The sequence below is a fragment of the Schistocerca cancellata genome, chromosome 4 (assembly GCF_023864275.1).
Source record: "Schistocerca cancellata isolate TAMUIC-IGC-003103 chromosome 4, iqSchCanc2.1, whole genome shotgun sequence".
Taxonomy (NCBI): Eukaryota; Metazoa; Arthropoda; class Insecta; order Orthoptera; family Acrididae; genus Schistocerca; species Schistocerca cancellata.
The window spans coordinates 411077430-411096405 of record NC_064629.1 but is presented as its reverse complement, the minus strand read 5'-3'; the positions used below and the strand labels follow the sequence as shown (position 1 = coordinate 411096405).

The following is an 18976-nucleotide window of genomic DNA, read 5'->3' as shown; positions in this document are numbered from 1 at the left end:
TGTAGTGTGAGGAGGGCTATGCAAGAGGCGTTCAATGAATTCGAAAGTAAAGTTCTATGTACTGACTTGGCAGAAAATCCTAAGAAATTTTGGTCTTATGTCAAAGCGGTAGGTGGATCAAAACAAAATGTCCAGACACTCTGTGACCAAAATGGTACTGAAACAGAGGATGACAGACTAAAGGCCGAAATACTAAATGTCTTTTTCCAAAGTTGTTTCACAGAGGAAGATTGCACTGTAGTTCCTTCTCTAGATTGTCGCACAGATGACAAAATGGTAGATATCGAAATAGATGACAGAGGGATAGAGAAACAATTAAAATCACTCAAAAGAGGAAAGGCCTCTGGACCTGATGGGATACCAGTTCAATTTTACACAGAGTACGCGAAGGAACTTGCCCCCCTTCTTGCAGGAGTGTACCGTAGGTCTCTAGAAGAGCGTAGCGTTCCAAAGGATTGGAAAAGGGCACAGGTCATCCCCGTTTTCAAGAAGGGACGTCGAACAGAAGTGCAGAACTATAGACCTATATCTCTAACGTCGATCAGTTGTAGAATTTTGGAACACGTATTGTGTTTGAGTATAATGACTTTTCTGGAGACTAGAAATCTACTCTGTAGGAATCAGCATGGGTTTCGAAAAAGACGGTCATGTGAAACCCAGCTCGCGCTATTCGTCCATGAGACTCAGAGAGCCATAGACATGGGTTCACAGGTAGATGCCGTGTTTCTTGACTTCCGCAAGGCGTTCGATACAGTTCCCCACAGTCGTTTAATGAACAAAGTAAGAGCATATGGACTATCAGACTAATTGTGTGATTGGATTGAGGAGTTCCTAGATAACAGGACCCAGCATGTCATTCTCAATGGAGAGAAGTCCTCCGAAGTAAGAGTGATTTCAGGTGTGCCGCAGGGGAGTGTCATAGGACCGTTGCTATTCACAATATACATAAATGACCTGGTGGATGACATCGGAAGTTCACTGAGGCTTTTTGCAGATGATGCTGTGGTGTATCGAGAGGTTGTAACAATGGAAATGCAGGAGGATCTGCAGCGAATTGACGCATGGTGCAGGGAATGGCAATTGAATCTCAATGTAGACAAGTGTAATGTGCTGCGAATACACTGAAAGATAGATCATTTATCATTTAGCTACAAAATAGCAGGTCAGCAACTGGTAGCAGTTAATACCATAAATTATCTGGGAGTACGCATTAGGAGTGATTTAAAATGGAATGATCATATAATGTTGATCGTTGGTAAAGCAGATGCCAGACTGAGATTCATTGGAAGAATCCTAAGGAAATGCAAGGTAAGGTAAGGATTTATGGGACCAAACTGCTGAGGTCATCGGTCAAGGAAATGCAATCCGAAAACAAAGGAAGTAGGTTACAGTATGCTAATTCGCCCACTGCTTGAATACTGCTCACCAGTGTGGGATCCGTACCAGATAGGGTTGATAGAAGATATAGAGAAGATCCAACGGAGAGCAGCGCGCTTCGTTTCAGGATCATTTAGTAATCGCGAAAGCGTTACGGAGATGATAGATAAACTCCAGTAGAAGACTCTGCAGGAGAGACGCTCAGTAGCTCGGTACGGGCTTTTGTCAAAGTTTCGAGAACATACCTTTACCGAAGAGTCATGCAGTATATTGCTCCCTCCTACGTATATCTCGCGAAGAGACCATGAGGATAAAATCAGAGAGATTAGAGCCCACACACAGGCATACAGACAATCCTTCTTTCCACGAACAATACGAGACTGGAATAGAAGGGAGAACCGTTAGAGGTACTCAAGGTACCCTCCGCCGTAGATGTAGATGAGATATCCCATCACTAACAATGTTCCATTTCACAAGTGCTTCACCAACTTTAAAGAGCCACAGATTCCCTCTATGCCCTTTTGGATAGGCAAGAGCGAAACCTTTTCGAAACTACCCTCTTCCTGCATGATGATGAAAAACACATTGTGGTCACAGGCATGTGTTCTGTTACTATGAATATGACCATTCTTAAGTCCTGAATAAGGAGGACTGACTATGGGAGCCCTCTTGTTTGATTGGGTGTTGGTACCTACCAGCAGCCCACCCTTTCCACTGGGAGGAGGAATAGAGAACTCAGAAGGACCATCCCCATCCAACGAGCAGCTAGGGAAATAAAAGTCCACTTACACAGAGCCTTGCATGCCTAGGTAAGTCTTATACAAATGAGGTATGGCAGGTTCCCTGGAGGTTGCCCACTAAAAATTGTTCCACCCCAACAGCCATGCATCTCATCAGCACACAGCACACCTTAAGATCGAAGGCTTTTACCAGTCTCACAATCTGGGCAGTCAAGCCAAGATCCCCGTTCCCTGCAACACAAAATGTTCCACTGCCACACCACATGGCATTCTCTGAAGCATGCCCGGAGCTTACAGAGACAATGGAATGAGGGCACTAACCAGTCCCCAGCTCAGGAAGCCTGGGGTTGCCAAGCCTGTACTCAGCAAATAATTAGTGTGACCCTATGGGGAGCAACTATGTGGCTTCAATATCTCAAAAAATTCATGTGACTTGAATATTTGCTAAGTCCGGAACTTCACGCATGCCATCCTTACATCCCCGCCCTCATGATTATCCTGCCTTCTTCCATTACTTCTTTTTCAAATTTGTGATGCCTCACCATGTGTAATAATAGTCTCTCTCTCTCTCTCTCTCTCTCTCTCTCTCTGTGTGTGTGTGTGTAAATCAATTTAGTTTGAATCACTGAGAATGTGAACAGTAATTGTAAGACTTACTCATTCTACATCATAGCAAAAGATGACATTTATGATCCATGGAACATGCAAATAACTAACCAACCAAACTCATAAAAATTTATATCAGTCTCACTAAAAATAAGAAATAAATGGTGTGAAAGGTGAGTACATTTTTTTTGCGATCAGAAGTTACATGAGGAGATACTGTTAAGTACTGTTGTCACACGTAACAGCTAGTTCCATGTACATACACTGACCAGCTAAAACATTATGACTACTTGACTAATAGCTTGTTTGTCCATCTTTGGAAAAAAATACATCACTGATTCTGTGTATCAGGGATCTGACAGTTTTTTGGTAGGTCTGTGGAGATATGTGGCATTAAATGTTTACACACAGGTCATGTAATTTGCATAAATAATAGGCTGCTGATGTGCATATGCGGTGATGATGCCCGATAGTGACCCAGATGGGTTCCACAGGATTTCCATCAGGCAAATTTGGTCACCGAGACATGAACGTGAGTTCTCTATGATGCCCCTCAAACCAGATGTGGCCCCAAGACATGGACAATTATACTGCTGAAAGATGACATTGCTGTCAGGGAAGACATTAAGCATGAAGGGATCAGGTGGTTCGCAGCTGGCAGTGTGTCTTTGATTATTACCACAGGTCCCATACAAATGCAAGAGAATTTCTCCCATAGCCTAATACTGCTCTCATAAACTGTGTCCACTGCAGCTGCACATTTTGAGCCACTGATCTACCTTGATGATGGAGTTTGTGGAGATGACAATCTACCTGGTGTAGCAAAAATGTGATTCACCCAAGGAGCCGACATATTTCCAGTGATTGACAGTTGAATCCCAATGGTTCTGGGCCCACTGCAATCATTATTGAAATGTTGTAGGGTCAACATGTGAACACGTGGGGATGGTCTGCTGCACAACTACACTTTCAACAATGTATGATGAACGGTGTGCTCTGAAACACTTGGGCATGCACCAGCATTGTGCACTTTTTGCAGGGGTGCCACAGACCACGATCTATCCTACTTTACAGAGCAGTAAGTTCCAACGCCCACATTCTGTGAAGAGTTGTGGACGTCCAACCATTCAGCATATAGTAGTAGTTTTACTGTCCTCCTACTTCTTTCCATAGATGCTCATAACAGTAGCACCTGAACATACCACCAGCTTTGCCATTTTTGAGATACCGGTTCATAGACACTGTGTAATAATAATCTGCCCTTTGTCAAAGTTTCTTATCTCAATGGATTTCCTCATTTGCAGCCCATACCTTCACTAGGTGAACCCTCGTCTGTGTCTGCTCTGCTTACATACTTTTCCTACTGCTTCAGGTACCGTGGCACCACTAGGAAGCATCCAACATCAGTGGTCATAATGTTTTGGCTTTATCAGTGTATATTTTATATGGTTTAGTAAAACACCAGCCATAAAATTGGCGTGATCATTCATTTTGCCACACACAAAGCTAGTGTGATACTCTTCTTTCCATCCAATGTTAATATTATTTTATTGGCAATATTTGAAGAAATGGCATGTTAGCTACAAGAGTAAAAAAAAAAGCAGTGAATCAGCTCTTGATCTTAACAAAAACTTAAATAACAAGAGGTGGGGGTCATGAACTCTGCTACTACTAATCACAGGTCTACTATTTTATTACTACAGTAAGACAGCTGGTAAAATATAATTCATCATCTTGAAGAAACAGGTTAAACTGCAGCTGAGAACCTTTTATATTAGTGTGTTTTAGAACACAAAAATACTTTGTACCTCTCCACACTTCTGTGTGTATACAAATGCAACATTTGAGAATATGGTTACAATCAAGCTGCCATCAAACAAAGCTTTGAAACTATTTAACAGCTTAAAATACACACGTTTAAAACCTTTTGCATCACCCAGTCCCCAGAACTTCTGAAGATATATGTTGACTGTGGATATTGTATCACAGACACAGTCTCTTTGACTGTTCAGAGATGTCACTAAACCCACCCAAAGATGTGAACAACCATGCATGAGCAGTGACTATTAGATGGAGGGGGCCCAACAGCCGATCAGTTCCAGCCATTCCACCAGAAAGGAGGTACACGGCTCATGTCTGTAGTTCAATCATGCCTAGATGGTCAGTACCACGGTTTGATCATGTCCACATTGTTACTTTGTGCCTGGAAGGGCTCTCAATGAGAGAAGTGTCCAGGTGTCTCGGAGTGAACCAAATTGATGTTGTTCAGACACAGAGAGATACAGACAGACAGACAGACAGACAGACAGGAACTGTCGATGACATGCCTTGCTCAGACAGACAGACAGACAGACAGACAGACAGACAGCAACTGTCGATGACATGCCTCACTCAGGCCGCCCAAGGGCTACTACTGCAGTGGATGACTGCTGCCTATGGATTATGGCTTGGAGGAACGCTGACAGCAACACCACCATGTTGAATAATGATTTTCGTGCAACCACAGGACATCGTGTTATGACTCAAACTGTGCGCAATAGGCTGCATAATGTGCAACTTCACTCCTGACATCCATGGTGAGGTCCATTTTTGCAACCATGACACCATGCAGCATGGTACAGATGAGCCCAACAACATGCCAAATGGACCGCCCAGGATTGCCATCACGTTCTTTTCACTGATGAGCATCGTATATGCCTTCAACCAGACAATCGTTGGAGACGTGTTTAGAGGCAACCCGGTCAGGCTGAGCGCCTTCCACACACTGTCCAGCAAGTGCAGCAAAGGTGGAAGTTACCTGCTGTTTTGGGGTGGCATTATGTGGGACCGATATACACCGCTGTTGGTCATTGAAGGGCTGTAATGGCTGTACAATACGTGAATTCCATCCACCGACGAATAATGCAATCATATTGTCAGCATATTGTCGAGGCGTTCATCTTCATAGGCGACGATTCGCATCCCCATTGTGCACATCTTGTGAACGGCTTCCTTCACGACAACGACATTGCTCGACTAAAGTGGCCAGCATGTTCTACAGACATGAACCCTATTGAACATGCCTGGGATAGCTTGAAAACGGCTGTTTATGGATGACAAGACCCACCAACCACACAGGGATCTACGCCGAATCGCTGTTGAGGAGTGGGACAATCTGGACCAACAGTGCCTTGATGAACTTGTGGACAGTATGCCACGATGAATACAGGCATGCACCAATGCAAGAGGACTTACTACTGGGTATTAGAGGTAGTGGTGTGTACAGCAATCTGGACCACCACCTCTGAAGGTCTCGCTGTATGGTGGTACAATATGCATTGTGTGGTTTTCATGAGGAATAAAAAGGGCAGAAATGATGTTTATACTCCAATTTTATGTACAGATTCCGGAACCGAGGTGATGCAAAACTTTTTTTGATCTGTGTAGAAACATTATTTCACTTTCCAAGCACATTATTCCACACAAAGATAGATTATTGTCTATTGAGTATAAGTCGAATGCATTCTGTAGAAACAACCACTGGTCACATACACTGACGTCTTCGGAAAAAGGAATGAAAATCCTTACCTTATGTTACTTGACTTTCTGTCCCTCACGTGAGATTCCTGGAACAATATGTGAAAGTCTATTTTTTCAGCCTGCAGTAAATGTGCAACACACATCTAATACTATAGCACTACTAATTCAGTTTTACATCTTAAAATAATACAAATGAGATACTTATTTATAAAATATGGCTCACTTTAGAGCAATGGCTAACTCCTACTGTTATTCATAAACATATGAAAATGTTGAATTTACTTTTGGCCAAATTCGCATATTATTTTTTCAATTGGTTAGATGTCTAAAGTTAAAAAAATTTTGTCCTTCCTGTTACTAGTGTATCTTACGTATTCTACCTGGTAACTGCTACATTAATTGCTACTTTTTTCACAAATCTCTTTGAGGATAGACAGAACACAGACACTCACTCAATAGGTTGGCATAGGATGATGCCATTTACTTACCCATTGCTGTACCATAGATTAGTTAGTAGGTAAGGAGAAGTAATTGTTGTTGAGGATGTAGTTTAACTTGGTGACCATCCATTTTATTTTGTTTGTATTTTTTGTGATATGTCCATGTATTTTTACACTTTTTATTATTGACTATGGGCTGTTGTTATATTCATCTGTACCAATACATAAATGTTTCCCTACCTCTAGTGTGAAAACAATCCTACCTAATGTTCCTGCATTGTTGCCTAGGTCATGAAATCCTCCCAAATGGCCTCACCATCAAATTATCCATCTCTGGCTGCAACGTGTCTTTCCACAATGAACTCTACCTGTTTAAATTCTGTCTGTCCATAGCCCTCATCAACTTAGCCTTACAAAACCATATACATCAGGTTCAAACCACCTTGCTCTACATTATCTCCACCATATGAAACCCTTGGCTGCCAACAATTAGAGCAGCATGCACAATGCCACCTCAAAAAAAAAGCTCAATGTATTCACCTCACACTCCCACCTTTGACTACCACTATCTATCACCACCAGAGCCTGCCTCAAACTTCCTCTGAATCCCTACATATCTGCCAAACACTGCCTTGAAGACATATGACATTTACCACATCCGCAAAAATTCACTCGCTCCACCCTACAGATCCCAGAGTCTAAACAGACCTGCAACACAGTCATGAACTTGCTGTCCAAAATCCTCAATCCCAAAGACCCCACATTTTGCCCCACTTCCAAATTAAATTACACTGGACTTGTTAAAGACCTCATCCCCTTTACCCAGTCCCTATAGCCAAACATTTTTTTACCATTAATCCTACCAATCAGATCAAAACCAATTCTGAATCCCACCCTACTCAATTTACTCCTCCATCTGATTCTGATACCCCACCATCCCCAAATAATCCCCTGTTCACTTTCCAGAATTCCCTAACCTTGAACCTTGCATCACCATCATTCCCCACATCCATCAACATGAAAACCAATCTCACATCCACAGACAGAACTACAATCCACCACCTAAAAACTGATACTCACCTTACTACATTACCTGCCAAGCAAGGCCATTATGATTATGAATTGCAGGGACTACCTGGTGGAGGGAATCTGCCAGCTGTCAGGCACATCCATCTACAAGCCCTGCCACAGTGAGCCCATTCCAGAAATCCAGCAGGATCTACAGTTCTTCCTCAAATCTCTAGGTACATCACAGAACATCTCCCCTGAGTCTATCTGCCAACTCACCCCTCCACTCGCCGCACTCCTACCTTCAACATGCTTCCTAAACCACTTAAGTCCAACCACCCAGGACATCTCCTCGTGTCTGGTTAATACACCCCCCTCCCCCCACAAAGAGAATCTTTGCCCTTGTGGACCAACACTTTTAGCATATTATCTGTAACTTTCCCGCATACATAAAAGAATCCCACCAGTACCTCTACTGACTCTCCACAGTTCCTGTTCCTTTACCTACCGGCACCCTGCTTGTCCCTGTCAGTGCCACCTCCCTCCATATTAATATGCCCAATGCCCATGGCCTTCTCGCTACTGAACGTTACCTTTCCCAATGCCTGACTGATCTCCTTCCTGGTCACCATGACCAACTATATCCTCACCCAAAATTATCTCTCCATACAACATATCAACCATAAACAAATCCAAAATACAGCACTGGGTGCCCACATTACACCATCCTATGCCAACCTGTTTATGGGCTATCTCGAAGAATCCTCCCTAACCACCGAGAATCCAAAACCTTTAACACCTGGTTCAGATTCATTGATGACATCTTCATGATCAGAGTAGAGGGTGTATATTCCTCCAGATCCTCAAAACCTTATCCCCCATTCACTTTACCGGGTCCTTCTCAGCCAAACAAGCCACCTTCCTCATTGTCAAACTCCACCTAATGGATGGCTGCGCCAGTACCCCACACACACACCAAACCTACCAACCACCAACATCTCCAATTTGAAAGCTGCCACCCATTTGACACAGAGAAGACCATTCCATATACACTAGCCACCCATGGTTACACCATCTGTAGTGATGAGCAGTCTAAATATTCTGAGGATCTCACTAAGGCCTTCAAAGACTGAAATTACTCTCCCCACCTTGTCTAGAAATAGATCCCCATGTCTTCTCCCTCCAGTTACCTACCATCCTGCACATACTAACTGCCAAGCCAAAAAGGAGCATCCCTCCCATGACTCAGTACCACCCATGACTGGAGCAACTGAATCATCTTTTCTGCCAGAGTTTCAGCTACCTCTCATTGTGGTCTGATATATCCTTGCCATCCATCCCACAGTGAAAGTCTGCCACAAAACCAACCTACCCAATATCTACATCTACATCTACATCTATACTCCACAAGCCACCTGACAGTGTGTGGCGGAGGGTGCCTTGAGTACCTCTATCGGTTCTCCCTCCTATTCCAGTCTCGTATTGTTTGTAGAAAGAAAGATTGTTAGTATGCCTCTGCGTGGGCTCTAATCTCTCTGATTTTATCCTCATGGTCTCTTTACTATTCCGCCCCTGCTCCCAACCCCTTGCTCCATGATTCATATCCCTGCAACAGACCTACACGCAAGGCCTGACCTGTACACCTTCCCAGTACCACCGACTCCAGTCCTGTCACAGAAATCTATTACCCCATCATAGGCAGGGCTACCAGTGAAAGTAGACATGTGATCTACTAACTTAGCTGCAACCACCGTACTACGTTCTATGACGGCACTAATGAGCTGCCTGCATGAATGGCCACTGATAAACTGTGCCCAAGAGACAGCTGGACTACTCAGTTGTTGAGCATGCCACCCAACACTATGTGCCAGCTTTTCTGAACTGTGCAGGTGGGAACTCTCCATGCAACATATTCTTGGTTCCCATAGCCCCCTGGCTTCAATCTCTACCAGTGCTGGTCCTCCACTTGCCTATCTCCTTCCTTGCTCTCACTCCTACCCTACAAATGCCTTCTCCCTTGCCAGCACACCTGCACAGTCCATTCTCTCCTCTACATCTCTCCGCTCCGATTTGCCCTTCCCCTTACCAAGACAAACTCCGATGTTGTACCTAACAGCCCACTACGCTGTCCCCATCACAACCTTGCATGCTCCCACTGGAAGCACTAACACTGTCCCTCACCCCAACTCTGTTAGCCCTTCCTCTCCCATCACTACATCTCAATGGCCATGAACTATCCTCCCCTGCAAGTCTGTCACTTAGCATTACGGAGTTACCACATCAGCTGTCACTCAATTAAAAGTGACACACAAACACAGTGGGACACTTCACAAGTGCTACAGTGCTACTCATGTAATGTGGATCAATGTTCAAAGCAGCTGCTGTCGGGTATGGTGGCAACATGAGAAACTCCATCCACACACTGATTTTAAGTAACAAAACTGTGACTGATGACGCGTTTTGTAGTGCTGAATTTACACTCATGTCTCAACCTAACCATTGCCTCCTGATGTGCAATGTATTCCAGAAAACAGTGGTCAACTACCTGTTGCGAAACTATTTTTGATACTTATTTTGCTCATTGCAATTGTTTAAACCATACTTCCATGAGCAAACAAAAGGCAGAAAAATTTCAGTTTCAGTACTAAAAGTGAACTGTAACTTCTCACTTTCATTTGTTACTGGAAACTATACTAGCTGACATGATACCAACCAATGAGCAATCCTGGTTGGCACTTGGTTACAGGGTATAGGCAGCACAAGCAGATTACAAACAAAACAGGGATGATAGGAAGAAAAATAAGCACAAAGAAAAAATAAGAGCAAATAAAAAAGTCAATCCAATGATGAAAGTGATGCAACAAAAGGTTAAAAATAAAAGGATTATATCATCTAACGAGATACAAAACCACAACCTTCAGCATGCAGAGTTGCAACTTCACTATTGCACTATGGCACCACAGACCAATCTCTGTGATGATTATACATGATCCCAAATTGAGTCGTGTGTGAAAGGATCCAGTAGTGTTTGACTAATGCTGTGTACGAAATGTGCATATTTAGTTACTATCATTTTGTGTGTGTTGTTTTTGGGGTGGTTATCATGTCTGACACAACGTGAAATTAAGAAGCCAGACTCAGGACCCTGGATCCATATAGATCAAGAATCAAAGCCTGACAAGGAATTAGGAGTGAACTGATCATTTGTTGCGGCAATAGCGAACAGTTCAGGTGTGGCAATGAGTGTTCTGAATGGAGCAAGACAGCTCCAATACATGAAACATGAACTATTAAGTATGTTTAATCAGACTATAGTCTGTAAATATTTTAGGAGTGAAGGATGTCATTCAACAAAGAGCAAACACATTGAGACGTCAAGAGGAACACATGAAAAGAAGAAAGAAAACTTGCTAGCTTTCAGAGTAATCCTTACATGTGAGCGCACGCACGCACGTGCGCACACGCACACGCACGCACACATGCACACACGCACACACACACACACACACACACACACACACACACAACGTGTGTGTGTGTGTGTGTGTGTGTGTGTGTGTGTGTGTGTGCGTGTGTGCATGTGTGCATGTGTGCGTGCGTGTGCGTGTGCGCACGTGCGTGCGCGCGCTCACATGTAAGGATTACTCTGAAAGCTAGCAAGTTTTCATTCTTTGTCATAGTACGACTCCAATCCAGCTTTAGGCTTCTCATCGCCCCTCACTACAGCAATGGTCATCCATGAATTACCTGGTACAACTTCATTTGTTGTACAAGAGAAATTAATTTTACAGCCAACAAAAGTTATTGGCCCACTGAGAATCTCCTGTTGAGAAACATCATTTGATGTCTCATCAAAGCTGAAAACAGTCTTGTAGACTGGCATTCTGCTCCTCCTTGAATATCTTCTACGACGGTACAGCATGGCTGTGTGCTCCGTGCGGCTGCTTCGAGTCGACTGAGCATGCTGCTGCCTCAGAACAGGATGCGAACTTCCTGCCCCCATTCACGCGCACAGCGCCAGCGCTCCTTATCGCGACCGGAAGCTTTTGATTATAGCCCCACACGGCCCTAGTAAAACTAGGGGCCGTGTGGCGCGGCTGCCTCGCTCAGCGGCTAAGTCCGCTTCAAGGTCATGCGCCTATAAGGCGACACACACAGCCATGTATATATGTATATGTGTGTGTGTGTGTGTGTGTGTGTGTGTGTGTGTGTGTGTGTGTGTGCGCGCCAGCTAGACCCAAAATGCCAGTGCTGCAGTTCAGCAAGTGACTAGGGGTGGGCTGAGGGTTGTGTTGGGTGGAGTGATAGAGGGAGAGAGAGACAGGTGACAGGAAGAGGGGTTGACGTGGGTTGCTAGTGACTCAGCAGCAGGCAGCCAGTTTTCTGGCTAGGAATGTAGGATTGGGGGGTTGGCAGGTGCATAGGCTAGGCATGAGGTGCACCAATGTTGGAGCTGGTAGGGAGCAGCACATGCAGAAAGTGATTTGGGGGTGTGAATTGGGATATGCTGATGGATGAAGGGGAACAGATTGGGGCCAGGACAATGGAGGGAAAGGTGTGTTGCAAGGAAGCTCCCATCTGTGTTGTTTGGAGAATCTGATGCTGGAGGGAAGGATCCACATAGCTCAGGTTGTGAAGCAGCCATTGAAATTAAGCATGTTATGCTCAGCTGCATGTTGTGGCACCAGGTGCTCGGCTTTAATCTTGTCAACAGTTTGGTTCTTGTTATTCATCCTGCTTGACAGCTAATTGGTAGTTATGCCTACATAAAAAGCTGTGCAGAGCTGATGAGGTAGGATAAGCCTGTGACAATACTGGAGTGCTGGGTGGGTGGATTGGGCAGCTCTTGCATCTAGGTATTCAACAGGGATAGGAACCTTGTGGCAAGGGGTTGGACATTAGTGTGGCATAGGTATGAACTAGGATGTTATGTAGGTTGGGTGGCTGATGGAACATCACTTTAGGAGCAGTGAGAAGGATCTTGGGTAGGATGTCCTTTATTTCAGGGCATGATAGATAATCTAAGTCCTGTTCAAATAACTTACGGGTTTGCTGCCGGGTGACGTCGTCAAACAACAACGATATTTCGACAGGAGCACACCCTGCCATTCTCAAGTCACAAGCGCAAGGAAGAAGAAATGTGCAAGCAAATTTAATACCTCAGTTCACAGAGGAGAAACAACGAAGACACCACACACAGAACAAGTGTCAACACAAACAAAGATAACCAACATCAGAAATATCGATAGTTACTATTAATCAACAGGTGAGGTAGCACTAATTCTGTCCCTCTGTTTTTTGATGAGAGACAGAGCCGGATTCCAAGCAGCATTTAAACAAAATCCACTATCTCTGTTAATAAGCTTGCTTGACAGTCTGATTTCAACAGCTTCCTTAATAACACTATCCCAATAGCTGGACGTGCAAGCCAGAATCTCCGTGTTGTTGTATTCTATAGGATGACTGGTGTCAAGGCAATGTTCTGCAATAGCGGATTTGCTCGGCTGTTGTAAGCGTGTGTGACAATTATGTTCAATACACCGGTCTTCCACAGTCCTGACTGTCTGACCAATATATGACATGCCACAACTGCAAGGAATACGATAGACCCCAGCCTTACTCAAACCAAGATCATCTTTTACGGATGCCAACAGGGCCTTAATCTTAGAAGGTGGTCAAAAAACACATTTCACATCATATTTATGCAAAATACGGCCAATCCTGTTGGAAATGCTTCCTGCGTATGGCAAAAAGGCCGTAGACATAGGTGCCACTTCGTTGCTATTGTAACTCACCCATTGCACAGAAGGCTGATGGCGCAACACACGTTCGATCTGCCTCTCACTATAATCATTCTGACGAAAGGTGACTTCGAGATGTGATAGCTCAGCTGCCAAACTTTCAGTGTCTGAGATAATGTGGGCCCTGTGAACCAAGGTGCGAAGTACTCCTTGTGTGTGTGTGAGAGGACTGGCATGGTATGATAGCTAATAATATCTAACTGTCTTTTTTCATTGTGCCCCTCTGCCAATCAACATCTCCTCTACATGGTAAGTAGCACTCTATCCCTTTCATATTGTTGTTATTCAATCCCAGATGGTTACACTAAAAATGCTAGAATGCCATTAGATAATATGCAAGACAATGGGAATAATTTACTCAATATGTATGCATCTCATGATGTCTTATGACTACTTAGGTCACTGATATGGAGTACCTGGCAGTAGGTGGTAGCACAATGCACCTAATATGCAAAACGTGATGCCTGTTGCATGGGTCTTGAGGCCATCTTCAGTTCGTGTGGGCAACTGGTGGTAGTGATGATGATTATTACTGGTCTTGCTTGCAGATGCAAGCAGAGCTTCCTATTTGCGGTATCATACCCCAAGTTGATTGGGGTGATTTCGTTTGGAGCCTTCTGAAGGATCTCATGAAGATCCTCCAGTGATTCTGTAATGGTTGTGGCTGTAGATTTCTTGATCTACATTTAGAGGTGGAGAACAGTATGATTCCCCTGATTAGGTCAGGAGTACACTACACAGAGGAAGCAGCTACTTGGGGGTTTGCAGAGCACTTGTGGAGTGAGCACAAGGGTTTTTTAGATTAGGCAATAGTTTGAGGCCCTCTGATGGATGCATACCACATGATACGCAGATAGTGAAATCAGATAACGTACAAAGTAAAGACACTTCGTATGTCACAATTTTAAAAGTAATTGCTGATACATCATAACAAAGGCCATGAATTCAACATCCTTCAGGACAACTGTCATGCTCAAATTATACTTGGGATAGAGAGATGGATGAAATGCAAAGTGGAATACTCCCACATATTTAATGAGGGCGGAACGTATATTGAAAGGATAGGTTATATGCCACAAGACAGGGAGTGTTCACTGTACTTCATAAAAATGTTGTCTATTGAGATCTAAATTGAGTCTGACTGCAAAGTTATGAAGATGCAAGTAACTAGCTTAGGTGAACTAAAATCTTTATATATTTTTCAGCCACCTAATTCAGCTGTAATAGTAGAAGAATGATTCAAAGGAAGCCTATGTCACCCATAAGTACCCCAATCATCCAATATTAGCTGAATGTGGCTTTAACCTAACAAGTATAGATTGGGATGTCTATGGATTCAATGCAGGTGGTATGGACAGGCAGTCTTGTGACACAGTTATGAAAACATTCTCTCAAACTGTCTCAAATAGCTAGTTCTACAATCCAGATGAAAGGGAAATATTTTATGCATTGTAAATACAAACAGGCAGTGGTGTGCATTCAGGGAATGCAACTGAAGCACTGCTTCGGTAACAATAACTGTAACAATATATTACATTCTTATAATCATACATTTATTCCAATGTATCTAGATAAAACCCTTACAGTTCCTTGAAATACATAGAACTAATACAATTGTTACACTACATTATTGACAGAGCATTGTGAGATGAGACAAAGCAATGCCCATGTAGCTTAGATGTGCAGTGAGAGAGTTTTGTGTGCAGCTCTGTTGGTCATGCATAGTGTGCACTTTTCTGTCACAACTGAAGCCAGTTTCAGGCTATGAGAGACTCATGGATGCACCTCTATTGGCTCATGGGCCATGTACATGTTTTTCAGCCACAAGCATGTTAGCTTGCATGGGCATATAATACAGGGTAACGGAATGTATCAATAATAGTATAGTATTGCAATGCTCAGTTTATGAGTTTGCCAAAACTGTACGAAAGAGTGTCAAGGTGTCTGGTAGTAACTAGTAATAGTATAGAAATATGTCTGTGTGTACTACAAAAGAGCTCTTGTCTAAACCATTTTGTGCAAATTCTTTCTCAAAAAAGTAGGAGATAGTTAAAAATGGGCAGTCAACATCAGAACTAGCGAACTTCGTTTAAAATACTAATAAATGAACTAGACATTTTCAATGTAATATTTATACCAAATGTTACTGGTTAACTAGTAGCAGTGATCCAAATGTGGTATTTAGCTGGTATTGTCCATTGTTTGGTCTGTTAAGCATCTAGAATCATCTGTAGCTATTGCTGCTTTCATGGAAAGAAGAACAGAAACTACATTTGATGACCAGCTAAAAATGAAATATCTCTACACAATTAAAAGCAAGGCAAACAGGGATATCCTTAAAAGGCAAATTAATGCAGAGTTTTTCTGAGAAAAAAAGAGTTGGCCTTCTGACATGATGGAACAACAATTTCTATTAACCAGGGAAATTATGTGGAATTGCTGAAGTAAACTGCAGAGTACGATCCTCATTTGGAAGAGCATATGTTTAAAGGAATTTCTAATCAAATTTAAAACTATCCAATATAAGCTGTAGGTTAGACCGTTTTATCAGCTATAAAGTGGGAAATTGTGGATGTTCCTTTTGTTTCCAGCACTGCTTACAAAACCTCAGATGTGGCTAATAAAGCACAGTTTTCTACTGTCGTTTATTATGACATGAAGGAGAGATAAAGGAAAGATTCTTGGTGTTCTGTAATATACGTAATATTCATGTTCTAAACCTTGTTTTGTCTCAAAGCACTAGACAAATACTAAAGTCTTAAATATTTTTTTAATTTACTTGATGTACTTGCAGTTTTTCCCTCAAGATCTTGTAAATGTATTAAATTTTTGGATGATTTTTCTGTGTTGTCTTCCATATGTCTGTCCACTGCAATGCAATTACACATAAAGATTGATGAATGCCGAGTACAGAAGCAGAAATTTACATTGTAGTGGGTTTAGTGCCATGCTAGAACATCAAGAAATTGATTCAGCTATTTTACCACCAATTAAGGTATTTTTGCCACTTTTAGACAATTTCAGATTTTTTTTTTCTCTCTAGAATACATCCAACAAAATATTTATCTTCAATGGCATGCTTTATTATGGCCTGCAGAACCAGGCAAGTGATGTTTTGTACTGTGAACATACAATCCAAGAAACCCGCCACTCCATAGTCATTCTACTTGATGACTGTGAACAAGTTTTGCAAGGAACTATGTCTCAAGTTGGAGAACATTCGAAAGGGAAAAATATCAACTATAAATGAATCTGTTGCAAAGTGTCTGATAGCACTAATACCCACTTTTGTTTAAGATTCGAAGATTTTTAAATTTATTGTTGCTTTAAAACTGTGGACAATACTTTAACCAGTTCCCTGAAAGCAGCTTATAAAGCCCTTAGGTGCATATGGAAAGTTCTTTGGGCCATTCAGTAGAAAAATAAGCTGACTGTAGAGTACAGTACTGAAGAATTTAGAAGTACAACCATGAGTGAACCTGCAAAACTACTGAGCACTAATTCAATGCCAAACAAAACTTTTCAGCAATTTAATATGTTACTTTCACTATGGTATACAATTCCAGTGAGTGTGTATTCAGTAAAAAAGTTGTTCTCAGCTGTGAAGAGGATCAATGGCTACTCTGTAACTTCAACTGGAGAAGAGAGACATTCTCAACTTTCAGTTGAAGCTCACCTACTACGAGAACTCAAAAAGAAGAAACATTTCTTTGAGGAAGTGGTTACCAAATTTGCTTCCTATGAGAGAAGAATGGACTTTCGATCCTAATGATCTTGCAGAGATGGTCAACCAAAGCATTAAGGTAGAGATTAAAGCCAGGAAGTAGTTATTTTATACAAAATTTTGCTTGTAGCAGTATAAATTGATACTGGATCTAATTACTTCAATACCTATTCTTTCAATTTAAACTGTTACCAATTAAAATTTCAATCTTTAATATTTATTCATTTAATTTAAAATATTACCAGTTTTGAGTGTTATCAAGATGAGCCAGCCACTTTATTTAGAATAGTTTACTTAAAATACCAAAATAAATAAATTAATTAATAATATAAATATAAATATAAACATAATAATAATATAATTAAAAATATAATATTTTGTGCTTCAGTTATTTGAATGGTCACCACATGCCACTGCAAACAAGCCTGACCTAATCAACTGTGTCATTAAGGAGACAGAGATTAGTGATCACAATATATTACAGATGACTTACGAAAGTTAATGCACTACGAAGGCCAGGAGACTTTTTATGTTTGAAACAGAAGCCATTCAGTTGTTAGCATGCTGCTTAGGCAATAAATGAACATCACTCAGTTCCAATATTATGATCAAAATTTAAACTGATTGTAAATCGCATTCTGGGAACGTGTTCTGAGTAAGTGGATTAAGGATGAAGAATACCCACCATGATTTAATAACAAAATTTGGAAAATCTGAGACAATAGAGACTGCTGCATTCATGGTTCAAGAAAGAATGCAGAACTATTGACAGGCAAATGTTAGTAGAGATTTTTGTGTGTCTTCAAAAAGATTCACGCATGAAGCATACAACTTCCACCACCATACATTAGAGAAAGGCATGGCTCGGACCTTAGAAAATTCTGATCCTGCATAAGATCGATAAGCAAATTGATGGTTTGTTTCAGTCACTCCTTGACCACTCTGACCTAGCAATAGAAGACAGCAAAAGGAGAGCTGAAGTTTTAAATCTTGTGTTTTCTTTTAAAAAAAATTATCCACAGATGGTGGTTCTACAGACATACCATCATTTGACTGTTACACAATCTCCTGTATGGAGGACATATAGTGTGTTTAAAATTAGTTGGAACTTTTGATGTTTGGCTCACTGGAGGGGACATGATGCCATCCCCCACATAACACCAACAGCATCCCCCACATAACACCAACAGTGAGCTGGTTTTCCCTACTATGCTGCAAGCAGTTTGGTTACTAACATGCCCCTGTTGCTATGCTGTGGATAAACAGTACCCTGTGGTGTCATGTGTTAGATGCATCTACATACATTGGCTCTTGTTGTAAAATGGTATTTTCTGACACTGAAGTGTGCTGCAGTCATCAGGTATAGTGACCAAGTGTTTTGTGTTGGCCTGGCAATAAGAGTGCAGCCCATCTGAACATGAGCTTTACAATGAAAGTGGTTGACCAAGAACAAATTCACCACTGTGAAAATAATGTTCTGCTGCAAAATATTCTTCTGAATTCGATAATAGCAATTGAAAACATGCCATACCACTGTCTTGTGTTCAGTAAAGCTACAACAATGCAGTGGAGGAAAGTGGATATTTTGCTCTAGGTGCAAAGAAATGTTCCACTGGATAAAGTTGAACCTAGCATGTATAAGGTGAAGTTAATGGACTTGTAGTGCTGTTAAGCCAGAAACTTCATGCTATCAGGTCGACAAACTGACTGATACTAAGGGACATAGTTTTATCAGGCTTCCTCTGTATCATGCTCTTTTAA

The 18976-nt window shown here is 41.9% G+C and overlaps 1 protein-coding gene across 9 annotated transcripts in view; it reads right to left on the bottom strand.

Annotated features, from left to right (window-relative positions):
• LOC126183366 (uncharacterized) overlaps positions 1-18976 on the bottom strand; it is a 505494-nt gene that overhangs the window by 30541 nt on the left and 455977 nt on the right. For all 9 annotated transcript variants that reach the window (XM_049925289.1, XM_049925286.1, XM_049925287.1 and 6 more), the window contains one exon: positions 6291-6328. In XM_049925289.1, coding sequence (XP_049781246.1) covers positions 6291-6328 — 38 coding nt within the window. The remainder of the gene's footprint in view (positions 1-6290; positions 6329-18976) is intronic.